This window comes from Pelobates fuscus, chromosome 11 (assembly GCF_036172605.1).
Source record: "Pelobates fuscus isolate aPelFus1 chromosome 11, aPelFus1.pri, whole genome shotgun sequence".
In the NCBI taxonomy this organism is placed as follows: Eukaryota; Metazoa; Chordata; class Amphibia; order Anura; family Pelobatidae; genus Pelobates; species Pelobates fuscus.
Window position 1 is genome coordinate 131,635,979 of NC_086327.1, and position 19,137 is coordinate 131,655,115.

General features: G+C 44.1%; 1 protein-coding gene and 1 long non-coding RNA gene across 2 annotated transcripts in view; one reads left to right on the plus strand and one right to left on the minus strand.

Annotated features, from left to right (window-relative positions):
- The window catches only part of LOC134577734 (uncharacterized), a 139,512-nt gene that overhangs the window by 91,634 nt on the left and 28,741 nt on the right, over nt 1-19,137 (plus strand). The window lies entirely within an intron of this gene.
- Nucleotides 297-18,487, minus strand: LOC134577903 (cryptochrome-1-like). Its single transcript, XM_063436833.1, has 11 exons — nt 18,410-18,487; nt 15,706-15,953; nt 13,879-14,073; nt 13,077-13,195; nt 12,408-12,562; nt 6,299-6,439; nt 4,594-4,761; nt 3,504-3,644; nt 3,274-3,425; nt 2,646-2,881; nt 297-1,492 (listed from the first exon to the last, which is right to left on the minus strand). The coding sequence occupies exons 2-11, from the start codon at nt 15,918-15,920 to the stop codon at nt 1,416-1,418; spliced, it is 1,599 nt and encodes a 532-aa protein (XP_063292903.1). The 5' UTR covers nt 15,921-15,953; nt 18,410-18,487; the 3' UTR covers nt 297-1,415.

Consider the following 19,137-nt stretch of genomic DNA (forward strand, 5'->3'; position numbering starts at 1 on the left):
AATATCTGAATTGTAAAATATATTGAGACATAATTCAATTCCGTATCACAATGAATGGGGTTTACATGTCCTCTCCCCAGGAAAACAGAGAGCTTATTGACAAATTGTTATACATTTCTCAGTCCTTGCCCTGCAGTTAGTATTTTGGTGACAGGCCAGGTATTGCGCTGTGCTAATTCTAAATATGTGAGCAATATATCTTACTGTTTATGGTATTAGCGTGACAAACCTTTTGTCAACTGTCAAGTTAGCTCCATGAGCCATTCTTCAATCAGAACAAAATAGATAAGAAATAGACATTTCTACATGCTTTTATTGGAACTTCCTAGTGTTAAAAGGGAGCCTAGGGGTAGGCAGCACAGTCTATTCTCGTCATTTGTCTGTGGTCTCATGAAAATGATGATCCTGTTCCGCCATTGAAGATGGTGTGGAATGGCTCAGAGATCAGTTTTTTTATTTTCACACAGGGGTCCCTGCATTATACAAGTCTATGGCTCAATAATATTAAGGAAAATGGTGTGAGCGAACACAGCTTGGCCAAAGCAACAGAGTGCACCGCAACATACCAGAAAAAACACAAACCTAAAAAGGAACATTAACATTTGCTTTGTTTTAGACCCAGGCATGAAAGATTTATATAGCTCCAACATGTGCTGCAGTGCTGTACAATAAAACAAATGGCGACAACGTGAACAGAAACAAGGCCTCTGGCCAACTTAGATCTCCACTTTCTCAGAATGTTACTGGATACAACCTACCTGGAGACCTTATTGTGATTTGAGAAGCTCCCTAGAAATCAGGCATGTCTTTCCAGCTCAGTTTAAATATATTGTGGACCCAGGACATACTTGAAAAAGGCGAGAAATCTCAATGTATCCTTCCTGGTAAAATATTTTATAAATATCACAGCATTTATACCTTAAAAAACCCCACAAAAGTAAATCCTTTAACCTACATAACCTCCAGCACTTTCTTAAATATAGCTATAAAAAGCATCTCTCCCTAAACCGGTTTACAGAAACAACCTCAAAACGGTAACCGCTTACATTGCCAAAACCCTGAAATTCCATCAAATCACAAGCAAATACTGTGCATCGAAAAAGCTCCGTGTTGATATAACAAAAATGGCTTGATACCTTACAGTAACTGCCTGCTCAGAACATTAGACCCCTGCCAACTTTCCTTTTAATGCTTTTGTTTTTTGGATTGTTTCTAATTCTGAGATGTGTGTTTTCTTAAGGCCCTTTAATAATCCAATCCGGTAAACTCTGTAATGCAGCTGTCTCCACCCCTTGGTTAGGGTGGTTTGTGGTCCGATTTGGTGCAACGTTTCGGGTTTCAGTCTCTCAATGACACCAGTCTGAAAAAAAGTGCTTTAACTGATATCACCAATGCTCACAGAGTGTCAGTCTTTTTCAGATTTTTTGTGTTTTGTTTTTTTTAATGAACATTTCGGCTACAGACTGTCCGGTAGCTGATTTGCGTTTTCCTCCTGTAATTTAAAATGCAAAATGAGTAAAGACTTTCCCTTATAAAGAATTTGTTAATTTCAGTAAAAACTCTCCTCCCCTGCCCCACCCCATGATGTAAGTGAACTCCATTAGTAAAATAATGCTTTCCTGTGGGGAGAACTAATGCGGACGCGTGCGGCCACTGCCGCGCATGTGGTCTCCCCCCGTTGGCGGACAGCAGCGGGGAAGGAGCCTGACCCAGCGCCGAGGGACATCGGCGCTGGATTCAGGTAAGTCACTGAAGGGGTTTTAACCCTTTCAGCAACATGGGACGGGTTTGTTTTCCTGGCACTGGTGAGTCCCTTTAACAGTCGTACCACACAAGAGCTTCACTTGCAATAATGGGGTTTATTCACCAAGCCAAGATTAGTAGGGGATTACTGAGACAGTCTCTCGAACTCTGTTTCGTCATTTTGGGCCCTAAAGGGATTCTCCAAGCACCATGACCATTTCAGTGAAGTGCCTGGAGTCTGTATATACAGGGTTTCAGTATAAGACACTGCAGATACAGAGTTTAACCCCTCCCATGCTGGAGGTATAATTGCACCTGTGTCAGCATCATTGGGGTGTCCTTAGCCAGTTTGGAATAAGAGTTCCACCCGGGCTGGCTAATGGCAATAGGAATGTGCACAGACTTGTATTAATTGGCCAAGACTACTGTTGCTCTCAGCTATTGTATGGCTGACTTCTGCTGCCGCCTAGAAGCTGAATGTCATCACTGGCCTCCCAGCATGGACACGGGTAAGAGGGAAAACAATTGATAAATAGTTTGCTCCATTACTGCGAAACTGGGGCAGAGGACTGTAGTGGATGCTTGGAGTAACGCGATCATTCCCTTGTTATTCCTTGATTTAGGGAATAAACCCCTAATATTTGCCAATCTTTTCCAAACAAACCGTTCATAATTGATATTTTAATGGAAATCTCGGTACGTCATCCCAAAGGCAATGATCGCACACATGGTGGATCACATACAAAGCACACACAAAGACATGGTGGATCACATACAAAGCACACACAAAGACATGGTGGATCACATACAAAGCACACACAAAGACATGGTGGATCACATACAAAGCACACACGTGCCACATGTCCTAGGTTACATGTCTGGTTCCGTTTAGAGATACCTACCCTTTTTATCACTTTCACCTTGCTTTTTGGGTTCCCCTGAGCTGGCACCTGCTCGTTTTGCGTACGCAGCCTTCATCCGCTGGATGTTCTGTTTGCTCACCACCTCATGAACCACAATTGGCTTTGGATAATCTTTGCCGATGATACATCCCGCCCTCTCCTGCAGACTGCGCGGAGCTTTCCACGGTTCGTAGATATATTCCGCCGGAAACTTTTTCAGAAACGGCAGATATTTCCTGTTATCCGAAGAAAAGGTAAATATGGATGAAAAAAATAAATAGTTAAATCAAATGAGTTCTATAACCCTGTATAGTGCAGAAACAGTAACCAATAAATTGATTATCACAATAGGTTTAATGAAATACAGATTTGATCACTTCATTTATCAATTATTAAAAGTGCAAAACTGAAAATGTGGATTGTTCGTCACTCATTATTGGTTGAAATCCATGGAGACTGATTTTATAAACCGCGTTATAGTGTGATAAAGTCATGAAAGGCACACAGGCCTGGGTGTGGGGGATACAATATGAACAGTACTTTCCATGAATTGGACACTAGTTTACATGTCCAGAACCAGAATCTATTGTCCAACAATCACAGAACGCTTTATTCCGTCTGCACTCACTTGATATATTCGCCATTTTTATCAGTCTTCTTCCCAAATGCCACTGGGGAATACACGCGGAAGAATTGGTGGAAGAAAGCGCTGGCAGAGAGCCACTGCCAGTTTCCTGCGTTCAGAGACCAGTCTGCGTCCAATAACAGATCCTCAAACACCTGGAATGAGCGAGGTTTTCAGTGCAATTTCTTTTATAACAGTTCCTGTGCAGATCATTAAACATAAAATTAAACCACCTTTTGACCTTCTTCCCACGATATCCACAGGTCTCCCCGAGTAAGGAAACAAGCTACAGCATGACGCGCCAAGTGGTGAATCCACCCTTCTGTTCTCAACTGTGTCATAATGGCGTCTATGAAGGGATAACCAGTCCTACCCTGAGAGCCGAGAGGAGAAAGAGCAGAGTGTAAAATCTCATTGCAATTGGTATTACATAATGTGTCACTGGAAGGTTTGCCGCTGGGCAGGAGTAGCCAAGTATTCACTGTACCGCGGTAACAGACACAGCCGGTAACACTGCGGTGGATATATCAGGGAGGAAGGTAACAACGAGTGCACAAATCCTTGATTAATTACTACTTTCTAGCAGTAATTTACTGATGGCAAGTTAATAGTATTTTTATACATTGTCACTGCAGCGGCACATTATCTTGGTTTTTGCTACGTAAAATTAAAGGGACACTATAGTCACCTGAAGAACTTTAGCTTAATGAAGCAGTTTTGGTGTATAGAACATGCCCCTGCAGCCTCACTGCTCTGCCATTTAGGAGTTAAATCCCTTTGTTTATGAACCCTAGTCACACCTCCCTGCATGTGACTTGCACAGCCTTCCATAAACACTTCCTGTAAAGAGAGCCCTATTTAGGCTTTCTTTATTGGCAAGTTCTGTTTAATTAAGATTTTCTTATCCCCTGCTATGTTAATAGCTTGCTAGACCCTGCAAGAGCCTCCTGTATGTGATTAAAGTTCAATTTAGAGATTGAGATACAATTATTTAAGGTAAATTACATCTGTTTGAAAGTGAAACCAGTTTTTTTTCATGCAGGCTGTGCCAATCATAGCCAGGGGAGGTGTGGCTAGGGCTGCATAAACAGAAACAAAGTGATTTAACTCCTAAATGACAGTGAATTGAGCAGTGAAATTGCAGGGGAATGATCTATACACTAAAACTGCTTTATTTACCTAAAGTAATTTAGGTGACTATAGTGTTCCTTTAAAATAACAATGTTCATGTTTTACTTTCCCGCCCCCTTACCGCACTGTTTTACTAGAATTTGTTCAGTTAGGATGGTGAGACACAGTCCGATATTAGCAGCAGATCCTCACCTCGGTCCAGGCTTTAAGATGCTCCTTATTGTCACTCCAGTCCACCTGAACGCACACAGGATTTCCCTCCATCTTGTTGAAGTTTGGGACCCCTACACCCGCAGTGTAGAAAAACTCACGCCAGAGCAGCTGTCCGTGAAGAGACACAGGTGGATCCGAATGTTTCTTCTAAAAGAGAAACAGAGGATACTTCCAAACCCTACCGAGCGAAGCAAAATCAGAGGAATGCGCGGGGATCGTTCAATAAACTGCAAACTGGCCACTCAACAAGTGAAATACAAATTTTATGCCAAAATAGTAAAAAAAAAACACTAAACTTTTTCATTTTAGCTATTGTACATAAAATGTACAAATCTTTGTCATTTCTCCACGATTGCAGGTTTACTGAATAATCCCCAATGGCAGAATTGTAGACATAAAATGTCATCCTCAATAAGTCCATTATTATTATTATTTTATAATAAACACTAAATAGGTCTAAAATAAAATAAAATCCGTCCAGGAAACAAAATAAAAACGGTTTCAGTTTAGTTTTTAAATTAATTAGTTTTTGTTTCATGTTCGACACCAGCAATTCTCATTTGCAGTCGTCTGTAAAGCAAAGCATCACTTTTTCATTGCCTCGGTTTATTTCATTCCTCTTTTTAACCCTTTGTGTTTCTCTGGTTTTTAAAGTTATACACAGGGAAGGTATAGGAAGGGATACTTTCATAATGTATAATCATCATTTAGCAGCCTTGGCAAAGATCAATGAGACAGTGAAGTCGTGTTTCCTATTCCAAGTCTATAGGAGTGCTCACCTCCACCCAGATACCGGTTTCGTAAGTGATGAATGGCTTGACAAACACCTAGTTTCATAAAAGCACTCGGTATTCCAAAATGATGAATGCGATAAAGGCCCGGTGACTCAGTAATGCATGGGGAGCAAAGTTTGGGGGATTTAATAGATATATTTAAGGATTAGGGAACAAACCAAAAACGTACAGTGACGGGGGATTTAGGCTCAAGAATACACAAGCCTTGATTTAATATTATTTGGATAAACTTTGAAATATTGTTGTAACAGATTGTGATTATTTTAAAAGGAGTCATCTACAGAAGGCACCATTAAAGTCTATGGGGATTTTGTAGATAAATTGTTTGAAACGGATTGTGATGATTTCAAATAGCTTATCCAAAAATATTAAATTGAGGCCAAAGTGTGGCATTGCGAATTTACTTTATTGTATTCACAGATTTGGTTCTTGCTTGGCTTGATTTCCTTTTCAAATCAGTTTATGTGATACATTTACATTTACTAAAGTGAGAAAAAGTGAATATCAAATTTAAGGCCAAAAGGAGCCAAACTGTTAGCGTAGCTGATATTTTTCCAGTTTGGCTATTTTGGCACTAACTTTGAATTCTCACATTACTGAATAACAGCAGGTTGAGTCCAATTAAATTATGCGGTTACCGTTCCCCAAGATTCCATATTTTGTGGAATAAAAAAAAAAAAATAAGTGGAAACATTTTACGGCAGGATTAGTTGATATTAAACTCATAACAAATTTGAAATAAAAACTAAACTGTACAAAAATCACTGCTGAAACTAACAAAAACTGAAAAAAAATCTGAAATCTTAAAAACAAACCGTTTTTGAAGAAAAATGTAAACATGTTAAACTTGATTCCGAATGTCTTCATGTGTTGTTGGATCAGCAACTTACCCCGTGATAAATCTCGGTCAGCCTCCACCAGAACGTGCGCGTTGAAAGGCAGCCAAACTTCATATAAGGGCTGAGAACGGTGGTGCTGGGTGTTAAAGAGTTGGGCTCGGTATCTGGCTTCTTAAAGTTACATACCCACCCCTGGCGCAGGAAGCAGAGACAAAACAATCAAATGAAAGTGAAGCAGTTTCTAGTAGCAGCATTTCCCTGTGTTATACCAAGCACATGGCAACAGTCTTCCAAATTAAACATTTCAGCCAAATGTTAAATTAGCTAAACTCTAAAACCTCCCAATCAAATGACAGGAAATACTCCTTACCGGTGACATGGTTGCAGCTCAGTGCTACAATTTCTAGTTAAGAATAAAATCATTTGGCTAAATCTGTTAATACATTTTTAAAAGGTGTCCCTATTGTAGAAATATTTTACATTTGTTATGTTTGCTTGACTCTCACTGTGTTCTTAGGTCACCCATTGTACAGCGCTGTGGAATTTGTTGGCGCTATATAAATAATAGCAATAATAATAATTAAGCCACCAGAAGAGGTCAGCCTGAGGATATCCAAAGGTAAAATTGCTTTCTCTCTCATTAACTGGCCCAGTAACCGCAACAATACCTCACGTGGCAGACTGATCTCATGCTTATTGTATGCCACAGAGAAACCCAACAATACAAGTTAAATCCACTTACTGCACCGGGGAAATGTGATTTTAAAAAAGCATTAACTTATGGATAGATATTTAGCTCCTAATTTGACTGAGCTTTCAGAAAGATGGGCCATAAGATAAAATAGCCCCCTTCTTTAACTCGGCTTTATTTTCTAAAAGGCACTAATAATATACATGGGGTTTACTCAATACATTGACGGTAGTGAGGAAATTTTATTTTAGAGCAAAATAAAGAGATTGTTCAAATTCTCCAGCCTAGATATTTTGGCTTAAATGGTTACTCTATCCCTTTGTACAAAATAATTTTGTATAACATTTACCATGTCCTACTGGGCACTATTAGGTCCTACCCTTATGAAAGCAGAAGTGACACTTTCAAATGTAACATTCCCTTGTCTAGATCCCTTAACACAGGTTTTCATTAAAAAGAAAAATAGAGAAGCCAAATGGATATGGGCCTCAGGTATATTCTCTCACTCTGCACACTAGGGTTATCCACTAAAGTGAGAATAGTCAGGAATGTCATGTGACTTCAAAGTGAACTTAAGACCAAAAGAGCTGAAATGGAATGATTCTCAAGTCTGACTAATTTGGCCTTAAATCTGAAATTCACAGTAAATACACAGACTTATTTTCACATTTCTCTCAGGAAGAAAGACAGCTTATTAATTAGAAGTATTGGCTCTGTGATATCTCCGGTTGCTGCTGTGAGGGTGACCGATTAATTTATTTCAGACACTGCCAGGAAGAAAAGGAGCTCAGTACCTTCCTAACGCAGAATCGCACTCGAGACATGTCATTAATAAAAGAGTCTGTGAAAGTAATATTTTAAACATCCCGTGGTCACCTGGGTGTGTGATGTCATGTCACGGAGAGGAATTTCTTGGCATTTAACCCTCTTTGTCTTTGTATTATTGTTTAATATCCCGCTAGAATTTTGGAGTTTAGGAAGAAAATTAACTCCTAAAATGTGTTTGTTCAGGCTGTGAATTATTCATTCAGTGAATTATGTGATATATGTTGGAGTAAATAGCGGGTTACCTCTGTGGCAAAGCAATTGGTCTGCCTATATCGTAGCACTGTAACTGTGAAATACAAGTAATGAGGGACTGTATATCACAGCGCTAGTGTAAGCAACGAGGGACTGTATATCACAGCGCTAGTGTAAGCAACGAGGGACTGTATATCACAGCGCTAGTGTAAGCAACGAGGGACTGTATATCACAGCGCTAGTGTAAGCAACGAGGGACTGTATATCACAGCGCTAGTGTAAGCAACGAGGGACTGTATATCACAGCGCTAGTGTAAGCAACGAGGGACTGTATATCACAGCGCTAGTGTAAGCAACGAGGGACTGTATATCACAGCGCTAGTGTAAGCAACGAGGGACTGTATATCACAGCGCTAGTGTAACCAACGAGGGACTGTATATCACAGCGCTAGTGTAAGCAACGAGGGACTGTATATCACAGCGCTAGTGTAAGCAACGAGGGACTGTATATCACAGCGCTAGTGTAACTAATGAGGGACTGTATCACAGCGCTAGTGTAAGCAACGAGGGACTGTATATCACAGCGCTAGTGTAACCAACGAGGGACTGTATATCAGCGCTAGTGTAACCAACGAGGGACTGTATATCACAGCGCTAGTGTAACCAACGAGGGACTGTATATCACAGCGCTAGTGTAAGCAACGAGGGACTGTATATCACAGCGCTAGTGTAAGCAACGAGGGACTGTATATCACAGCGCTAGTGTAAGCAACGAGGGATTGTATATCACAGCGCTAGTGTAAGCAACGAGGGACTGTATATCACAGCGCTAGTGTAACCAACGAGGGACTGTATATCACAGCGCTAGTGTAACCAACGAGGGACTGTATATCACAGCGCTAGTGTAAGCAACGAGGGACTGTATATCACAGCGCTAGTGTAAGCAACGAGGGACTGTATATCACAGCGCTAGTGTAAGCAACGAGGGACTGTATATCACAGCACTAGTGTAATTGTGAAACAAATCTATAACGTTTCTTTGTAATCAACGAGGGATTGTATATCACAGCGCTAGTGTAACCAACAAGGGACTGTATATCACAGCACTAGTGTAACCAACAAGGGACTGTATATCACAGCGCTAGTGTAACCAACGAGGGACTGTATATCACAGCGCTAGTGTAACCAACGAGGGACTGCATATCACAGCGCTAGTGTAACCAACGATGGACTGTATATCACAGCGGTAATGTAACCAATGAGGGACTGTATATCACAGCACTAGCGTAACTAACGAGGGACTGTATATCACAGCACTAGTGTAACTAACGAGGGACTGTATATCACAGCACTAGTGTAATTGTGAAACAAATCTATAACGTTTCTTTGTAATCAACGAGGGATTGTATATCACAGCGCTAGTGTAACCAACGAGGGACTGTATATCACAGCGCTAGTGTAACCAACGAGGGACTGTATATCACAGCGCTAGTGTAACCAACGAGGGACTGTATATCACAGCGCTAGTGTAATTGTGAAACAAATCTATAACGTTTCTTTGTAATCAACGAGGGATTGTATATCACAGCACAAGTGTAACCAACAAGGGACTGTATATCACAGCGCTAGTGTGACCAACGAGGGACTGTATATCACAGCGCTAGTGTAAGCAACGAGGGACTGTATATCACAGCGCTAGTGTAAGCAACGAGGGACTGTATATCACAGCGCTAGTGTAAGCAACGAGGGACTGTATATCACAGCGCTAGTGTAACCAACGAGGGACTGTATATCACAGCGCTAGTGTAACCAACGAGGGACTGTATATCACAGCGCTAGTGTAACCAACGAGGGACTGTATATCACAGCGCTAGTGTAACCAACGAGGGACTGTATATCACAGCGCTAGTGTAACCAACGAGGGACTGTATATCACAGCGCTAGTGTAACCAACGAGGGACTGTATATCACAGCGCTAGTGTAACCAACGAGGGACTGTATATCACAGCGCTAGTGTAACCAACGAGGGACTGTATATCACAGCGGTAATGTAACCGATGAGGGACTGTATATCACAGCACTAGTGTAACTAACGAGGGACTGTATATCACAGCACTAGTGTAATTGTGAAACAAATCTATAACGTTTCTTTGTAATCAACGAGGGATTGTATATCACAGCGCTAGTGTAACCAACAAGGGACTGTATATCACAGCACTAGTGTAACCAACAAGGGACTGTATATCACAGCGCTAGTGTAACCAACGAGGGACTGTATATCACAGCGCTAGTGTAACCAACGAGGGACTGTATATCACAGCGCTAGTGTAACCAACGAGGGACTGTATATCACAGCGCTAGTGTAACCAACGAGGGACTGTATATCACAGCGCTAGTGTAACCAACGAGGGACTGTATATCAGCGCTAGTGTAACCAACGAGGGACTGTATATCACAGCGCTAGTGTAACCAACGAGGGACTGTATATCACAGCGCTAGTGTAATTGTGAAACAAATCTATAACGTTTCTTTGTAATCAACGAGGGATTGTATATCACAGCGCTAGTGTAACCAACAAGGGACTGTATATCACAGCGCTAGTGTAACCAACGAGGGACTGTATATCACAGCGCTAGTGTAACCAACGAGGGACTGTATATCACAGCGCTAGTGTAACCAACGAGGGACTGTATATCACAGCGCTAGTGTAACCAACGAGGGACTGTATATCACAGCGCTAGTGTAACCAACGAGGGACTGTATATCACAGCGCTAGTGTAACCAACGAGGGACTGTAGATCACAGCGCTAGTGTAACCAACGAGGGACTGTATATCACAGCGCTAGTGTAACCAACGAGGGACTGTATATCACAGCGCTAGTGTAACCAACGAGGGACTGTATATCACAGCGCTAGTGTAACCAACGAGGGACTGTATATCACAGCGCTAGTGTAACCAACGAGGGACTGTATATCACAGCGCTAGTGTAACCAAGGAGGGACTGTATATCACAGCGCTAGTGTAACCAAGGAGGGACTGTATATCACAGCGCTAGTGTAACCAAGGAGGGACTGTATATCACAGCGCTAGTGTAACCAAGGAGGGACTGTATATCACAGCGCTAGTGTAACCAACGAGGGACTGTATATCACAGCGCTAGTGTAACCAACGAGGGACTGTATATCACAGCGCTAGTGTAACCAACGAGGGACTGTATATCACAGCGCTAGTGTAACCAACGAGGGACTGTATATCACAGCGCTAGTGTAACCAACGAGGGACTGTATATCACAGCGCTAGTGTAACCAACGAGGGACTGTATATCACAGCGCTAGTGTAACCAACGAGGGACTGTATATCACAGCGCTAGTGTAACCAACGAGGGACTGTATATCACAGCGCTAGTGTAACCAACGAGGGACTGTATATCACAGCGCTAGTGTAACCAACGAGGGACTGTATATCACAGCGCTAGTGTAACCAACGAGGGACTGTATATCACAGCGCTAGTGTAACCAACGAGGGACTGTATATCACAGCGCTAGTGTAGCCAACGAGGGACTGTATATCACAGCGTTAGTGTAACCAACGAGGGACTATATATCACAGCGCTAGTGTAACCAACGAGCGACTGTATATCACAGCGCTAGTGTAACCAACGAGGGACTGTATATCACAGCGCTAGTGTAACCAACGAGGGACTGTATATCACAGCGCTAGTGTAACCAACGAGGGACTGTATATCACAGCGCTAGTGTAACCAACGAGGGACTGTATATCACAGCGCTAGTGTAACCAACGAGGGACTGTATATCACAGCGCCAGTGTAACCAACGAGGGACTGTATATCACAGCGTTCGTGTAACCAACGAGGGACTGTATATCACAGCGTTAGTGTAACCAACGAGGGACTGTATATCACAGCGCTAGTGTAACTAATAAGGGACTGTATCACAGCGCTAGTGTAAGCAACGAGGGACTGTATATCACAGCGCTAGTGTAACTAATGAGAGACTGTATATCACAGCACTAGTGTAACTAACGAGGGACTGTATATCACAGCACTAGTGTAATTGTGAAACAAATCTATAACGTTTCTTTGTAATCAACGAGGGATTGTATATCACAGCGCTAGTGTAACCAACAAGGGACTGTATATCACAGCACTAGTGTAACCAACAAGGGACTGTATATCACAGCACTAGTGTAACCAACAAGGGACTGTACATCACAGAGCTAGTGTAATTGTGAAACAAATCTATAACGTTTCTTTGTAATCAACGAGGGACAGTACAGGTAGAGGCAATGACACTCCCACTCTCAGAACTGGTTTACAAACTACAATAAGTGAGCACAGGACTGCAATCCACTAGTGAAGGAACTAGAACCAGGTTTCCAAAGATGCTCAGCCTACTATTACTGCACTTAATACACAATAACCTTCTTACCGTTCTCTTCATGTGGATATCCAGCCGGCACAATGCTTCACTCTCTCCTCCGGGGTACAAATGGGGCCCGAGTTTCTCCGGGTCTTGTCCAAGCTCCTCCAATGTTGGAACTCCATATCTCTCCTCATAGGCGGGTTTCCAAGGAGTCTGGCAATCTGATGTCACAAGGTGTGGGGGAAAACATTGGGTAGAAAGCAAAATCTCTAACATTTCTTTGTAAATATTAAACGGCTTACAGGGTTATTTATCAACGTGTGGATTGTCAGGGAGTTAAAGTGAGATCAATGTGAACTATAGCTGTCCTGGAGAATTCGTCCAGTTTGGCTAATTTGGACAAAATTTGGGATTCCACACAATTCACACTTCAGTGAATAATGGAGTGTCAGGGGCAGCTAACAGTATTTTTCACAATAACTTGTGACTTGTTTCTCAACAAGGAACTGCAATCAAAGCAGCCAAGGCAGAGACATTCTCAAATGGCTCAGTAATTTACGGCTATATCCACATGTAAATAAGCTTTGTAAATAACCAGTTTGTAAATAAGCTTTGTAAATAACCAGTTTGTTTTAACTTGCTCACGGTTTCACTGACATTAAACAATGACGAACCAGAGTTAAAGAAGCCATCACACCGCTGCATCGTTCACAATAAATCCAGTCTGGCCTTTACCTCTCATGTTCTCCAGGGTGGGTGCCTGGACAGGGCGCTTTGGGGGGCCGAGGGAGGCCAGCACAGTCTGCATTCTGACGTAGGTCAGAGGAGGCTTCCCATTGTTTTCAGCGATTACCCTAAATGAGAGGAACAAATCTCGTATCAACATCTACTAATGGTTTCTGTTCACAGATCTCAAACCTCACTGCACAATGTCTGGGTCAAATGACAAATTATAATAAATTGGGCCAGTTTGTTCAATTTATGATGGGGGCCATTTATTGGGGGGTGAACTGGGGAGAGGAAGGAGGGGGAAAGTAACCCCTTACCCTTTCCACAATTTCCAAGACTAACCGTTACTTAAACTATTAACTGACGTACTGCTCTGACCAATCTGGCTGATGTTAAATGGGTAATTCCCAGCTTTAAAGGCACTTCATTGATTTAAAGTGGTCATGGTGCTCGGAGTCTGTATGTGCAACGTTTCTCAATAAAACGTTGCACATAAAGAGTTAAGACTCCATGTTATTAACCAGCATAGAACTAATGCCAATTCTTTGCCACGTCTGTGCCACCCACATACTCCCTTCAACCTGTTCAACCTTGCATCCTTCCCCTTGTAGCAAGAGGGAGTTCCATCACCAGGGGAAGATTAGGGAGAACTTAGCCTTAACGTGGGATTGAAAATACATTTTTATTTATAGTTGGGGGACCATGCCAGGAAGGGTTACTCTAACCATAAATACAATTTTATTAGAACATTTTTTTTGGTTGAAGTTACCCTTAAAAATCGACCAGATTTACAATGATTGGCACCTACCTGTCTATATCATACAAGGTATTGGAAACCTTCTGAATGACCTGCACATTATGCTCAGCTGCCAGTCGCTCCACCTCCGCGTCCCGCAACTTGGAATACGGCTCAGTGTCCAATTCGAAGGTTAACCGTGTCACCTTCCACTGCTTGAATAGTACTGGAAAGACCTCTGTGGGCTTCCCACGCACCACGAAAAGTCTACAGGGATGGTAAGAAGCAGTGATTAATAGGGTAGACCACTTCATATAACCAAGAGCTGTACCAAGGAGTGAACATCTCCCTCTATATCACAGAATATTCGATCGGCTCCTGAGGGAAAAAACGTTTGGGGTATAAGGTAGCTATCTGAAGGATGACAACAAAAAGAAGTGTAGCGCTTATAAAAATAGTGGTGTAATAAGTTGAAATACTATTACCAAATAAACAGATATTGAATGGAATTTTCACATAACCTAAAAATATAAATAAATAGTGTATTTAGGAATAATTTAATTTATGCAGAATTAGAAACACTCACAAGCATAGAGCGAACATCCCTAGCTCAGGTGTGAAAGGTATTCGGGTCCGTAAAGGCGACCCACCCCTGATTTTTCAATCTTGTTCCACCGGTCCTTTTGTAGAAGTGGATAAGATAGGGACAGAGTAGTACAGTACTGTTCTGTAAACTAGTAAGTGCACGACAATTTTATACTCACAAGCCTCTTTATGGCTCAGTAATCGCACGTTGTGTAGTATGGGACTACACTCCCCAGTTCCAGGATACCGGACACCAGAGGGAACATATAGTTTCCAGAAAAAAAATTATTGGTAAAATCAAATATACTTTAAAAAAAACAAAGAAACAAAAAAAAAACAACAACAACAAACAGAATTAGTATAACCGTAAATATGTAGAATTGTAAAGTCCCAGAAGGCGTTCTACCACATCAAGTGGCTTCCTCAGCAGGGTCAAATATTTCTCCAGTGTCCTTTATTCCTCCGGTTCCTGTTTATATACCCCCTTAATAGGGGGATAATTAACAATTCAGGATGCCCCTGAGCGGTACTCCCACTAATTACAGAGTATGTTCTGGTCCATACAATATAAAACATATGTTTCTTGCAACGGCTACTCTCACCTGGAGTACCGTTGCAGTCCAAGCCTCGGTCTATATCTTTGAACAGCAAGAATACGGCAGAATGAGACTTGACCCGCGAACACGTTGAAGAATCTGGTTGGAGTTTGTAGTCTACAATAGGACTGGTGGAACAAGATTGAAAAATCAGGGGTGGGTCGCCTTTACAGACCCGAATACCGGTCACACCTGAGCTAGGGATATTTGCTCTAAGCTTGTGAGTGTTTCTAATTCTGCATAAATTAAGTCATACTACACTATGTTATACTATTTATATTTTTAGGTTATGTGAAAATTCCATTCAATATCTGTTTATTTGGTAATAGTATTTCAACTTATTACACCACTTTTTTATAAGCGCTACACTTCTTTTCATTGTTATTTTGTTACTCTCTGTTTTTTGGAAAGGTTACACACCCAAGTTTTATGGCTGTTATTGTTTATATATATTTATTTAAAATTCTGCACTTTCTCCTGCCAGTACTTAATCACGCTGTTGTATCTGAAAGATGACATTTAAAATGTACAAATGAAGTCACATTAAAGGGTCACTATGCTCTCCCTGACCACTTCATCGCAATGATGTATCTGGTGACGTGATCTGCAAATTGTACCATGCAATGTAAAACAGCACAGTTTTACAGTGTGTGTGTGTGTGTGTATATATATATATATTATCCCCCCAGCACAGTGACAATCATTTACTGCTCTACACCTGGAATTGATTTTTCGGAGGTTGTCATCCAAGTCCTTTAAAGCCTCTATGAGAAATCTCCATCGGTTTGCACTAATGCGCATGTTCCTGGGGAACCATGGATCAAGAATAAATATGGGGTAGACCTCTGCGCAGTCCCTCATTGCAGCGAGCAGGGCGGGGTTATCATGCAGGCGCAGCCCCTTTCTGAACCAGTGGATGGCTTTGTGACTCATGTTGAATAATTCTTGCTGTGATAAACAGGATTCCTGGTGATGATAAACAATGATCATCAGCAACTAGTCCCCAATGAGTGCCTATTCTCCTCTATACATGCAGCTGGTCCCCAGTGAGTGTTTATTGCCCCTCTCCCCCTAAACTTGCAGCTGGTCCCCAGTGAGTGCCTTTTGCTTTCAGACCCTCTCCCCTATACATGCAGCTGGGTCCCCAGTGAATGCCTATTGTCCCCCTCCCCTATAGATGCAGCTGGCCCCCAGTGAATGCCCATCGCCCCAGCCCCTATATATAAAGCTAGCCCCCAGCCACTCTCCCCTATACATACAGCTGGCCCCCAGTCCCTCTCCCCTATACATACAGCTGGCCCCCAGTCCCTCTCCCCTATACATACAGCTGGTCCCCAGCCCCTCTCCCCTATACATACAGCTGGTCCCCAGCCCCTCTCCCCTATACATACAGCTGGTCCCCAGCCCCTCTCCCCTATACATACAGCTGGTCCCCAGCCCCTCTCCCCTATACATACAGCTGGTCCCCAGCCCCTCTCCGCTATACATACAGCTGGTCCCCAGCCCCTCTCCCCTATACATACAGCTGGTCCCCAGCCCCTCTCCCCTATACATACAACTAGCCCCGAGTCCCTCTCCCCTATACATACAACTGGTCCCCAGTCCCTCTCCCATATACATGCAGCTAGCCCCCAGTCCCTCTCCCCTATACATACAGCTGGCCCCCAGTCCCTCTCCCCTATACATACAGCTGGTCCCCAGCCCCTATACATACAGTTAGCCCCCAGTCCCTCTCCCCTATATATACACAGCTGGCCCCCAGTCCCTCTCCCCTATACATACAGCTGCCCCCATTCTCTCTCCCCTATACATACAGCTGCCCCCAGTCTCTCTCCCCTATACATACAGCTGCCCCCAGTCTCTCTCCCCTATACATACAGCTGGTCCCCAGCCCCTATACATACAGCTAGCCCCCAGCCCCTCTCCCCTATACATACAGCTGCCCCCAGCCCCTCTCCCCCTATACATACAGCTGCGCCCAGCCCCTCTCCCCTATACATACAGCTGGTCCCCAGCCCCTATACATACAGCTAGCCCCCAGCCCCTCTCCCCCCTATACATACAGCTGCCCCCAGCCCCTCTCCCCCCTATACATACAGCTGGCCACCAGCCTCTCTCCCCTATACATACAGCTGGTCCCCAGCCCCTCTCCCCTATACATACAGCTGCCCCCAGTCCCTCTCCCCTATACATACAGCTGGCCCCCAGTCCCTCTCCCCTATACATACAGCTGGCCCCCAGTCCCTCTCCCCTATACATACAGCTGGTCCCCAGCCCCTATACATGCAGCTAGCCCCCAGCCCCTCTCCCCTATAAATACAGCTGGCCCCCAGTCCCTTTCCCTTATACATACAGCTGCCCCCAGTCCCTCTCCCCTATACATACAGCTGGTCCCCAGCCCCTATACATACAGCTAGCCCCCAGCCCCTCTCCCCTATACATACAGCTGGCCCCCAGCCCCTCTCCCCTATACATACAGCTGGCCCCCAGCCCCTCTCCCCTATACATACAGCTGCCCCCTGTCCCTCTCCCCTATACATACAGCTGGCCCCAGTCCCTCTCCCCTATACATACAGCTGGCCCCAGTCCCTCTCCCCTATACATACAGCTGGCCCCCAGTCCCTCTCCCCTATACATACAGCTGGCCCCCAGCCCCTCTCCCCTATACATACAGCTGCCCCCTGTCCCTCTCCCCTATACATACAGCTGGCCCCCAGCCCCTCTCCCTATACATACAGCTGGCCCCCAGCCCCTCTCCCCTATACATACAGCTGCCCCCTGTCCCTCTCCCCTATACATACAGCTGGCCCCAGTCCCTCTCCCCTATACATACAGCTGGCCCCCAGCCCCTCTCCCTATACATACAGCTGGCCCCCAGCCCCTCTCCCCTATACATACAGCTGCCCCCTGTCCCTCTCCCCTATACATACAGCTGGCCCCAGTCCCTCTCCCCTATACATACAGCTGGCCCCCAGTCCCTCTCCCCTATACATACAGCTGGCCCCCAGTCCCTCTCCCCTATACATACAGCTGGCCCCCAGTCCCTCTCCCCTATACATACAGCTGGCCCCCAGCCCCTCTCCCCTATACATACAGCTGGCCCCCAGTCCCTCTCCCCTATACATACAGCTGCCCCCTGTCCCTCTCCCCTATACATACAGCTGGCCCCAGTCCCTCTCCCCTATACATACAGCTGGCCCCCAGACCCTCTCCCCACTCTCCATGTAGCTGGCCCCCAGTCCCTCTCCCCTATACATACAGCTGGCCCCAGTCCCTCTCCCCTATACATACAGCTGGCCCCCAGACCCTCTCCCCACTCTCCATGTAGCTGGCCCACTGTGATTGCCTATTGCCCCCATACTGAGAGCTGCTGATGGCTCAGCGTGGTGGGAGTGATGGGAGTTGCAGTCTGGGTTTATTACCTGACTGGTTCATTCACTAACTCTCAGAAAGTTACATCACGTTCCATGAATGGTTACAAAACAGCAAGTGACGTCATGAGGGCGTGGCTCCTATCCTATTGGAGCAGGACTAACACGCCCCACCCACTTTTATTCTTTAACAAAAAATGGCTACCCAGAATGCTGTGTGTGTTAGGGGGTAATTACCCAGAATGCTGTGAGTTAGGGGGCAATTACCCAGAATGCTGTGTGTGTTAGGGGGTAATTACCCAGAATGCTGTGTGTGTTAGGGGGTAATTACCCAGAATGCTGTGTGTTAGGGGGTAATTACCCAGAATGCTGTGTGTTAGGGGGTAATTACCCAGAATGCTGTGTGTTAGGGAGTAATTACCCAGAATGCTCTGTGTTAGGGGGTAATTACCCAGAATGCTCTGTGTTAGGGGGTAATTACCCAGAATTCTGTGTGTTAGGGGGTAATTACCCAGAATGCTGTGCGAGTTAGGGGGTAATTACCCAGAATGCTGTGCGAGTTAGGGGGTAATTACCCAGAATGCTGTGTGTTAGGGGTAATTACCCAGAATGCTGTGTGTTAGGGGTAATTACCCAGAATGCTGTGTGTTAGGGGTAATTACCCAGAATGCTCTGTGTTAGGGGGTAATTACCCAGAATGCTCTGTGTTAGGGGGTAATTACCCAGAATGCTCTGTGTTAGGGGGTAATTACCCAGAATGCTCTGTGTTAGGGGGTAAT

Coding starts and splice junctions, on each gene's coding strand:
- LOC134577903 (XM_063436833.1), bottom strand. CDS start 15,920: ATGAGTCACAAAGCCATCCACTGGTTCAGAAAGGGGCTGCGCCTGCAT. Junction 13,196..13,878: donor ACCTTGTATGATATAGACAG/GTAGGTGCCAAT, acceptor CCTCTCATTTAG/GGTAATCGCTGAAAACAATG. Junction 1,493..2,645: donor AGGTGAAAGTGATAAAAAGG/GTAGGTATCTCT, acceptor TTTAAATTACAG/GAGGAAAACGCAAATCAGCT.